At 38.1% G+C, this 12,027-nt stretch overlaps 1 protein-coding gene across 8 annotated transcripts in view; it reads left to right on the top strand.

Moving 5' to 3' along the window:
* Positions 1–12,027, top strand: part of GRIK2 (glutamate ionotropic receptor kainate type subunit 2) — a 603,576-nt gene that overhangs the window by 317,288 nt on the left and 274,261 nt on the right. For all 8 annotated transcript variants that reach the window (XM_043542704.1, XM_037894531.2, XM_043542709.1 and 5 more), the window contains 2 exons: positions 2,947–3,090; positions 4,620–4,727. In XM_043542704.1, the coding sequence (XP_043398639.1) occupies positions 2,947–3,090; positions 4,620–4,727 (252 nt within the window). The remainder of the gene's footprint in view (positions 1–2,946; positions 3,091–4,619; positions 4,728–12,027) is intronic.

A 12,027-nucleotide genomic window follows, 5' to 3' on the forward strand; every position in this document is an offset into this window, starting at 1 on the left:
TCTATCTGTGGACTGAACACTATTATACTAGGTTTCACTTCATGAATGTCTGAGTGCAACTCCTTCACAGGTATTTATGGGAATTTGAAGTTTTGATCGGAAGGAAAAAAAGGATTATTTTTATTGTTAAAAACGGCTCTTAAGTGCACACTTGATGAAATTTCACTCTGGACAAAATCATGAGTTTTCTTTAGTGCCATGAGAGGGCTGCCGCTTCCTGAGCGGTTCCTGGTGACCTGAATTCCCTTTGAAGCAGCCTCCCTCTGTTCTCCCTCTTCAGGGCCCCATAAAGGCTCCCCACAGCTTTTCTTATCAGTCCTACCGCTTTTCACTCGGGGCTGGTTTGCAAAGCCTTCCAAATAGTCCCACAGGTAAAGTCTATCACTTCAATCTAAAGGTTCATACTTATCTCTGACTTTCCTGCCATGCACACAGAGCTCTTCCCCTGCCACAGCTTGCTCTTCACAGGGTCGCTTCTAGTAACTGCCTCCCTTTTAGTTTAATTTTCTGGCTCTTGCTTGCTTCTCTGACAATTGTCTCCCCCGTTCTGCAGGAAAAGGTAGTCTACATACTGTCCTCCTCCAGACATATTTGTTCATAGATGGGGTGGGACAAATTTAATATGAAGGAGGCTTAGTTGTTGATTAGTTTAATCTATTTGTTGCAGTTGACTGTCTCTCTCTTTCAATAAAATTGTTCTTATTCCTGTTTTTTCTAAAAATGGTGATGATCACTATGGAAAGCATTCTGACTACTGATTGCTAGAGGAGATGTGTGATTAGCTTTTCCTGTCTTTGGTTCGGGGAATATAGTTAGAAGTTGGGCAGTGAAAATACCCTCTTGCAAGAAGACCATAGCACATACATTTGAAATCTGAGCTAGACTAATGTGTAGTACATTATTTTATGGTTTCCTTCAGAAAATATTGAATAGCTCCAACTTTAGCAAGATGCGGTCACCAGAATTTTAATTTATACACAGCAGACTTTGTATATTACTCCAGCTTTTGGGAGTTATATTGGCTCCTTCTCAGATATCAATTTGACCTTAAAAATATTTTAATGAGTTATTAGGTGGTGAACAATTTAGGATCTGTGTATTTTTTGGCTGAGTTGTAGTATCAGTACAAGCTTAGTTGCTGCTTGAATCATCTGAAGCCATTGTACTGACTATTTCAAAATTGGGATTTATTCCCATTTGAATTTGAAATGCCACCTCAGGAGACCTATTTCAATCTAAACGTGGCTTATGGTCTATAAAGGCATAGCACTTTTGCATATTGTAAAATGCCCTAAGATGCATTTGCATAAGCTCATTTTGTATTACATTGTATTGTATTGTGACAAGTGCAATAATCTCCAGGTTTCCTATCCATTAAAGAACTCATTTCACAGCTCACTAATTATGTGAATGAGAAGGGGAAATAGGTCCTTTTTCTCTATGGTATGGTGAGCAGATGGCAGAGTTCATTTCCACCAGCTGAGTCTGAGGTCCTCTTCTCAGTTTTGGTGGCAACACTTGCCACTATTTATCAAACAAAATGAAAGAGACATATTGGTTTCTTTGCACAGTGTACTGTGTCGGTTGAGTGAGTAGCTCAATGCTGTTAGCATGATGCTGGTTAGCATTTACTGAGCGTAAAAAGGCTATTTATTTGGAGGGGCACAAGATAACAATTAAAATGAATATGAATTTTAATGTAAATTTGAATTCCCTCTCATTTATGGGAAAAATTGGTCAAATCAACCCTAGGGATTAAACTGAGTTTCTAAAAAGTGATTAGTGAATATGCTGAGCACCTTTGGGATTGTATCTTCTCTGTAATTCTAAAATGGAAAAAATATTATTTTCACTGCCTGTGTATGTTCCTTCTTAGCTGAGGCCTTTGTAATCTTTCTCCTGACCCAAGAGAATAACTTGCTCATTGACTTATACATGCATAGTGTGATTTATATAGCCCCCGGAGGTACTTCTTTTTTAATATTATAAACAAGTCATCTTAGTTGTCAGAGCTCTGCAGTGATCCCAGATAGTATGTAATTGGGCCCTTATATGTGGATTTAAAAAGAAAAGCTAAAACTGAAGAGCTTGACATTTCTGATGTAGGAACTTGGTAACTATGTTTTATTTGACAGTGCTGCATAAGCAGTCATACAGTTTTCTGCCTGCCATGACAAAGTTCCTCCTCTACCTTGGTGGGTCTTGTGCTTATTGGTGGATTTGCTCACCTTGGAGCTTCACAGCAGCCCTCCGTTTGGCCATTTTCATGAACCCACAGTCCAGATCAGCTCCTCCTGTGTCTGACCAGGAGTTGGGAGGTTTGGGGGGAACCCGGGCCCGCCCTCTACTCCGGGTTCCAGCCCAGGGCCCTGTGGTATGCAGCTGTCTAGAGTGCCTCCTGGAACAGCTGTGCAACAGCTACAACTCTCTGGGCTACTTCCCCATGGCCTCCTCCCAATACCTTCTTTATCCTCACCATAGGACGTTCCTCCTGGTGTCTGATGATGCTTGTGCTCCTCAATCCTCCAACAGTATGCGTTCTTACTCTAAGCTCCTAACACCTATTGCTCCCAGCTCCTCACACACACACCACAAACTGAAGTGAGCTCCTTTTTAAACCCAGATGCCCTGATTAGCCTGCCTTAATTGATTCTAGCAGCTTCTTGATTGGCTGCAGGTGTTCTAATCAGCCTGTCAGTCTTAATTGTCTCCAGAAGGTTCCTGATTGTTCTGGAACCTTCCCTGTTACCTTTCCTAGGGAAAAGGGACCTACTTAACCTGGGGCTAATATATCTGCCTTCTATCGCTCTCCTGTAGCCATCTGGCCTGACCCTGTCACACTGCATTATAACAAACAGCAGGACAGATTTTTTCTTTCTCTTTTTTTATTCTCTGTCATGCACTTTCAATTTTGTGTTCACTGCATTGATTTCATTCTAATTTCAGACGGACGCAGCTTTAATGTATGATGCAGTTCATGTGGTGTCAGTGGCTGTCCAGCAGTTCCCACAGATGACTGTCAGTTCATTACAGTGTAATCGGCACAAACCATGGCGCTTTGGGACCCGCTTTATGAGTCTCATTAAAGAGGTATGTCATTAATAAAATATGTTCTGGTTTCTTCTTACCCCTATCCTCCATCCCATCTTCCCCCCACCCTTAGTCTACTTTATTTTTTTTTTCCAGCAGGTGGGACTCTTTCTGCTTGTTGTGTGTGGGGAGACTTGCAGTCAAAGCCTCATTTACGTTTAAAAACTGTTCATATGGTTGTTCGTACAGGAGCAATTTATAAATATAAAAAACACAAAAGGGTGAAAGTACTGCACTGCAAATAGACAAAATGAAATGTTTTGCTGATAGATCTTTCTTGGAACTTCTGTGATGCTAAAATGATCACAGAAGCAGATATGTAAAATTCTAAAAGCAAAATTCTAGCCTATATTCCTTGGTCCACCACTTCCCAGGCAACCTTTCCTCAGCCTTTTTCACTTTAATCTGTTCGCTATTTATTCTGTACACATCTGGTAACGTAAAAATCTATAGGCTGGATTTTTTTTCCCCATAAATGTCTCAAATTTATATGTTTTGCCTCAATGTAACTTCTCTTGGATTTTTATTTAAAATTTAGTCCTTATACAATCATGCATAATTTAAGACGTTGAGGGTCAGCATGGTACATTGTTCAAATATGTTGTTCTGTAAGTGCCTAGCTCTGAATTTTCCATTGTCAGTAGAGGAAATAATGTGGTAAAGATAAATACAGCAGTGTCGTAAATTTCCATTTTTAACGGTGCCTACTTGCAAGATCATAAATTGCTCTTCTGACATCTCCTCTTGAATGCTTTCACTATAACAGATACATTGGGAGAGTAATATACTTCTTATTTTCAGTTATTAACAATGACCATGCTTGCAGAACCCATTAATGGCATCATTAGGCTCTACCACTTAAAAATTATAAGAAAATAATATATTGTGCCTTCTAAAATTAAGCGTTCATTTCTGATAGGTGCTGACTCAGGTCCCTCAATGTCATAGGTGCTGGAACTAGGGGTCCTGGGAGTGCTACCGCACCCCCAGGCTTGACGTTGTTTGTTTAAATGGCTCTCTGCAATCCCACTATAAAAATTGTTCCAGCACTCCTGTTGGTGCCTGTTGTCACAAACGGATTTGAGGCTCAGCACCTCACAGCATCAAGACCTTATTTGCAGAAAAGAAAAAATGACAGAAATTAAACAAAGACATTTATAATTACCATTTTTATTTTCCCCACTATATGTACTGGATTTGTTTAATTTCTGTCATGGTAATGGTAATTATAAATGTCTGAGAAGAGTTAATGGAAACAGTCTTTCATCACACTAAGACCAATTTTTATTGGCTAAAATGGAAGGCTGTTAAGAAATTGTGTACAGAGATTAAAGAAAGGTTGGTTTAATTAGGAAAAACCCTAAGAATCTCAGAAATGAATATGAAATTATTTTATCTTTAGATCAGCCACAAGGTGAATTATTTAAATGTAATGAATAATTAATATTCCCATTTTGGTAGAAATTAATTTTTTGTTCTTTTTTTTTTTTTGTGGCTTATTTATGGAAATTATTTTTCTCCTTCCATAGGCCCACTGGGAAGGCCTCACAGGCAGGATAACTTTCAACAAAACCAATGGCTTAAGGACAGATTTTGATTTAGATGTGATCAGCCTCAAGGAAGAAGGTCTTGAAAAGGTACTTGACATGTTCATCCTATTTGCTTGGAGAATAATGTGAAGTATTAAAAAAAATTTAAATACTTTCCCTGTATGAGAGATCTATTTATACCATGTTACAACTGCATCATATTGAATGTAGGTTCATATTTGTGCTCTTAAGTAGGAGGTATCCTTTAATAACCTTATAAAAAAACCTTATGTTTATGATGATGGAAATAGAATTAACTCACAATTTGGAAGTTGAGGTAAAGTATTACTTAGGACAACTTAAGCATTTTGTTTTGGGCAATGTGTTATGCTAGAACGATGGGAATGTGTACTACCTTCATTAGCTAGGGTCTTTTTACCATTATAATTAAGAAACACTTGGGTTTTGCTCTGAATATTTGTGTATACAGCTCATATCCATAGAGAGATTACAGAATATCAATCACCAGATATAAATAATCAACATATAACCATAGAACAGTACCAAAAATGATAGAGTAGCATTTTTAAGTATAACAAGTTAAATGCTTAAGACAATTTTGTAGGGTGCTCAAGAGACAGTAAATAACAAGCATATATTTTGCAAAAGAGGATGATGGAAACAGAGGGCTGGATACTGAGCTGAGTGTTTCTAGAAGTAGGGCTGGGGGTTTCTAGAGATGGTTTGTTATCTTTTTAACAGGTTTTGTTAGGAAATTCTGGGGAGATGGGGTAATAATGTGGGGAGGAATCTGAATGTCTAGGTGAAATTTAAACAGCTTTCTGTTTTAAAACAAGAAAGCAAATGGAGAGTATCTGTCCCGCTCCATAAGCGCTAAACATACAGTCAACAGGGATTTGCTCAACCCCAGTCCAAAATTAAGGTTGATAGCAATACATTGAAAGAAGTGCAGCACACCCATAATTTGGACCAGGCTTGAAATTCTACTCCCCGGAAGTCAATGGTTTCCCATTGATTTTAATAGTGCCAGAGTTCAGCACAGATTTTCAAAACAGTTGCTCAGCTCCACTTTAGGTCCCTAAATGAAATGGCCAGTGTTTCAGAAGTGTCCAGTGCACTGGACAGGTCATTGTTTTTGAAAGAGTTCCTGGGTGCTGAACAATTTTGAAAATTTGGCCACATATGTAGGTGTTTCAGTGGGAGCTGCTGGAGGATGAGCTCCATTGAAGATCTACTACATAATGCATGACCTTATTCAACTGAGTCCAAAAGAAGGTTATCAAGTGTGGTTTAATTCAGCTACATTACAGAGGGGAAGAGAAACATACAGAGCTTCATTTCTCATTTCAACTTCAGCTTTCTTAAGATAGCTGTGGATATACCGTGCCTAACGATAGGCACCCATGTCTGAAATTTTGGCCTGATTTCTCTCCCAATCCATGTCCAATGTAACATGTGCAGAGGTTAACAAGGAAGAGGTTAACCTTTCCCTCTAACTAAGAGAGGCATCATGGATGCTTGCGCTGAATACAGGAATATAGTGGAGCAAAGCTGGGTTTGCTGAGAGAAATTACATAATACTTTAGTCCACTATGGGCCAAATTTTGGGAGCTGTGGGGATTTGGGATTGCGTCTGAATGAAAGAGGAAGACTGTCTTGGAAAATGTGTGGAGCAGAGAAGAGAACCAGGAGAGGGGATGTAGAGATGAGCACTCACCAGCTCTGAAAATCAGACCTCTCATTTAAGTGCCTACACTTTATGAATATAGGTGCTTAGTTATAGGAAAACACATTTGAAAACTTTGCTCTGAGATATGAAAGTGATTGCAAATGACAGGAGCAGGTTGTCATAATACAACTGTAATAGCATGGATCATCGAATCAGTAAATACAGCATAAAGCAGAGTGTAAATCAGGAGTCCATCAAGTATCAAAATAGGGAACTTTTATTTTTAACTTTCAGAACTCTAATAGCAACAATCATATGAAACAATCACCCTTTCTGAAATCCACCTTCAAGGACAAGAAGGCATCTGGCAAAACCTCTTATTCAGAGATATAACTATCACAAGAGCCTCACCTAGGTTGAGTGAGTGTCTAGCTTGAATCAGAGGTCTTAGTCCAGCTGGGCTCTTAAACTGGAACATTTCCAGGCTGGAATGAGCTCAGGGGGCTATAGACCAGATTTATAGTCTCTTGGCTCCACCTTTTACTGGTTTTAGTTAATCAGTGCTCTCCAATCAATCTGCCTCACTTTTTTTTCTTTATATATGTATTTGTAAATACATATTTCCTTTCTCATTAAACTGCTTTTCCACCTTACAACTTCCAATCAAGAAGATGTAAAGGGCCAACAGCAACAAAGCACCTAAAATAAAACAAAACAATAAAAAACAACTAATATTGAGTAGGTTTCAGAGTAGCAGCCGTGTTAGTCTGTATTCGCAAAAAGAAAAGGAGTACTTGTGGCACCTTAGAGACTAACCAATTTAGTTTTCCACTCTTCAATAGGGAGTTGCTTCCCTTGCAATACTAAATTCTTAACAGCAGGTGGCACAATATAAAGTTATAAATTGCATTTACAAGCCCCTCATATGACCCAAGATAGAGTCCAGAGGTCTCCAGTAAACACTGTGGCTTCCCTTAGCTCCTGAGAAAGCTTTGCCAAATACTGCCCCAAGGTAAGAATGCCCAAATCTTACTTCTACTATACAGAGCAGAAGAAGTCAATTTTGCAATATGCAACAGGATTCTCATTTCCTTTTTCCATAAAGCTTTATGTATAACTGAATAAAGGAGTTTAATGTAAATAATATTCATTGTTATATTAATCCTATCCCAAATCCACTACTAGAGGCTTCATATTAGCCTAGTGGCAATGGTACAACCACAGAGCCTCAAACTGGTTATTCCTCAAGCGCGTTTAAGAATGAAGATTTATAGTAGATACTTGATTCAGCAAGAGAGCAAGTGGTATTAGCAGTAACTGAGATATGACCACCAAAGAAACAGACAGTCAATTGCAGAAAATGTTACTTTATCTGTATGAATGCCAGGTGGGATACATATGCTTGAAGTGCAAGCTGACTTCCATTCTGGAAGAAAAAGTGAAGGGTCTGAAACAGTAGGAGAAGCTGAATCAGTTCACGAAGGGAGGGACTGTTATGAGAGACCCAGCCACTTGAGACCAAGGATGGGATGGATATGGTGAAGTATGAAGGGAGACCGACAACAAGGAAGAAGAGAAGGGAAACAGTATAGAGCTTGTCAAGGTTCCTTCCCGACTCTGAACTCTAGGGTACAGATGTGGGGACCTGCATGAAAGACCCCCTAAGCTTATTCTTACCAGCTTAGGTTAAAAACTTCCTCAAGGTACAAACTTTGCCTTGTCCTTGAACCCTATGCTGCCACCACCAAGCATGTTAAACAAAGAACAGGGAAAGAGCCCACTTGGAGACGTCTTCCCCCCAAGCCCTACACCCCCTTTCCTGGGGAAGGCTTGATAAAAATCCTCACCAATTTGCATAGGTGAACACAGACCCAAACCCTTGGATCTTAAGAACAATGAAAAAGCAATCAGGATCTTAAAAGAAGAATTTTAATTAAAGAAAAAGTATAAGAATCCCCTCTGTAAAATCAGGATGGTAAATACCTTACAGGGTAATCGGATTCAAAACATAGAGAATCCCTCTAGGCAAAACCTTAAGTTACAAAAAGACACAAAAACAGGAATATACATTCCATTCAGCACAACCTATTTTACCAGCCCTTTAACAAAAGGAAATCTAATGCATTTCTAGCTAGATTACTTACTAACTTAACAGAAGTTCTGAAGAGCATTCCTGACCTGGTCCCGGCAAAAGCATCACACAAACAGACAGACCCTTTGTCTCTTCCCCCCAGCTTTGAAAGTATCTTGTCTCCTCATTGGTCATTTTGGTCAGGTGCCAGCGAGGTTATCTTAGCTTCTTAACCCTTTACAGGTGAAAGGGTTTTGCCTCTGGCCAGGAGGGATTTTATAGTTCTGTATACAGAAAGGTGGTTACCCTTCCCTTTATATTTATGACAGAGCTGTTCAACCTAGTCACCAGCGACACACACTCTGGCCTTCCTGAGTTAGGGAATAAATAGACTAAAAGGAGACTGAGGACAATCAGTCTCCTGAGTAATGATTGAAAGGGAGCCACCAGAAGCAAGAGTTAAGTTATTTTGACTGGCAAATGGTTGTTATGGAAATATGGTCCAAGCCATCAACAGAGTCATTTTTTTAATATTCTGGATCCTTAGACAGAAAAAGGAATACTACAAGAAGGGCCAAAGAGAACCTAAATAATGGTAATGAATATCCACTTATTGCAGTCCACATGGAAGTAAATGAGAAAAGTGGGGCTAATAGTTCTGTAGAATCAAGGATGACTTTAGAGGCATGGGAATAGAACTGATGATGGCAGCAATACAGCTGAGCATCACAGAGAGTCTACCTGTGCCACATGTGAGTGTGAAGAAGGGAGAAGAGTGATTCTGGAGAATAGCCAGTGAGAACTAGCTGATGGAACAGAGAGAAGGATCTTGTTTTTATGGTGCACTACAAGGCTTTCTTTGATGAGAGGGACTGGTCTGCAATAGATCTCCATTTCATCAGAAGAATTAACAAACATGGATTTAAAACTGAGCTTGCTAAATAGATTTTAAGCTAGGTTGGTGGGTATATGATTCCTATTTGATAATGAGAAAGGATGGAAATGATCTACAGACACACACATATGTATGTGTGCGTGTATATATATATATAACAACAAACATAAGTACTTATGTACTTTACAAGGAATATGGGGAATACATAATAACTAGAAGGGATACAGTTATCAAAACTGGATATTATTATTGGTGGGTACCTTGAGGAAGAGATGAAGTAGCACTGTGGGCCTGATCCTGAGAGGTGCTGAGCACCCTCAGCTTTGATTGATATGAGAGAGTTGAGGATGTTCAGACCCTCTCAGGATCAGGCCCTATAATATGTTTCAGAAGCATTCACAAAACCAATGTGATGCAATTTAATAATGAATAACAGTGAAATACTAGGGTTGGATACAGGAAATAAAAATAAAAAAGCAAGCATCTGGTACAGACACAGAGGACTGCAGGAGTATAAGAACAATAAGCAGCATAAACTATGCCAGACAAGCTTGATTGCTTTTTTTTGATAGAAATACAAAATTAGTGGATGAAAGGAATACAGTGGATATAATATGTTTGGACTTCAGTAAAGCATTTGATACTGTATTTCACAATCTTATTTGAAAAATTAATGCAAATTGGCTTGGATAGAAACAGTGTCATGTGGATTGAAAGCTGTCTGAAAGACCATCAACAAAACGTATTGATAAATGGCAACATGTTGAACTACAGGAAGTGTCTATTGTCTTCCATAGCGATCTGTGTTATGTCTGGCCTTATTAAACATAATTTTTGATCTGGAAGAGGGAGCAAAAACATGTTAATTAAATTTACAGTTTATACAGTTGAAATTAGGAGATATGAACCACAGTCAAGAAAAAAGTGAAACAAAGAGCCGCAGAGATTAGAAATTTGGGAAGAAAATGCAGTCAGAAATTTTTCAGTTTGGAAAGGATTGGAGATATACATCTGGAGGAAAATAATCTAAAACACACATACCTAAGAGAAGGGAGAAACTTGGGAAGCAGTAAGAGACGGCAAAATAGACATAGTAGGCTATGGAGGTTAAAAAATCTAAAACAAAAAACCACTAGTTTGAGCTGCCTGCTACAAAGGTATCACAGAGCAGGAAGTTAGTAATCCCTTTTTATGTGTTTTATTGTGACCTCACTGAAATATTGCATTCATTTTGGGTTATTACCAAAATATATTGACAAACTGCAGTAAGAACAACAAAAATAATTGAGTGGAGAAATTGGCTTTCATAGAAAATCGAAGAGTTTAAGTATTTTATTTTAGGTAAATAATGACTGAGAATGATATATTGGTTTATAAGCATTTGAGTACACACAACAAAGATGGGGAAGTGAGTAGAACTATGAAATTAACAAACTGGAAAATTATGGCTATATATTGTGATAAACTTTCTCACAGTTAGGTGGCTCAAGCAGCAGAATAGCCTTCAAAGAGAAGTGGTGGAAGACCCATCTCTTGGGACTTGTAAAACTGTACTAAATAAAAACCTTAGACAGTGCAGTAGGGAATGATCCTGCATCAGAATGAGCATGCCTAAGGGCTTCTCCATATGGGGACATCCAGGAAAATTAATTTGAATTAACTAAAGGTGTGAATTTGAAGTGGATTAGTTAAACCACATTAAATTCCTGTTGTTCAGAAATAAAATGGCCTTAATTTGGTTTAGTGTAATTATTTTCCATACTAATTAAACTGAAATACCACCACTTTAATTCTGCAGGAGAGTGTTCACACAGAGATTTAATATGGCTTAACAAATCCACTTGAAATTCACCTGAAATTAATTCAGATTAATTCTCCTGGATGCTCCCATTTTTGAAAAATATTGGCCTTAGAGAATAACAGACCTGTAAGCAATAAAACACTATGAATGTACAAATAGCAAGAAATGCCAGACAAACCTGATTTTTTAAAATAATACATGAAAATGAAGAATTAGAGTTCAGTAAACAATGTATAGCAGAATCCCCTTAATGAATTTGGACATAGTGAAACCTAAATTAAGTACAGTGCAACAATTTGGGATTGTCAATCTATTATAAAAAGCAGATTATCACTCTGATTATAGTGAAGCATAATTTATAGTAAGGCTGTTCTGCGGGGGAAAATTACTTTAAGTTGGTCCCCACTATACCTGGACTTTAATATAGCATTTGATACATTGTGTCTTGAAATATTACTAGCGAAACAAGAATAAAATTCCCTTGGACAAGAACACTATCAAATGGACTGAAAATTGGCTGAAGGACATGAATATATGGCATGAATTGAGTTGAAAAATACTGTCCAGTGTTACACTGCAGGACTTGGTTATATTTAATATCTTCATTAATGACCTGGAAGGAGGAGTGCATGGCACATTACTTAAATTAACAAATATGAAAGTGAGAGGTATATTACTATGCAAATACCAGAGAGGACAAACAAATGAACAAAAATCTGGAGAGATCAGAAATATGTGCAATAACAAAATGAGTGTCAAACAAGTAAGTTAAATATTTTTGAGGAAAATGGAATATGGAACTCGGAGATTAAATGGGAAGGACTTAAATGGGAAGTAGTAAGACCAAAAAGATGATAGCTCAGATTTTGAATAAGCACTATAGAAATGTTTAATAACTATAAAAAAAAGAGAGAGCAGCAAACTATATAGGAGCTTGTCATGTGTTATGGG

This window comes from Chelonia mydas, chromosome 3, assembly GCF_015237465.2.
Source record: "Chelonia mydas isolate rCheMyd1 chromosome 3, rCheMyd1.pri.v2, whole genome shotgun sequence".
NCBI lineage: Eukaryota > Metazoa > Chordata > Testudines > Cheloniidae > Chelonia > Chelonia mydas.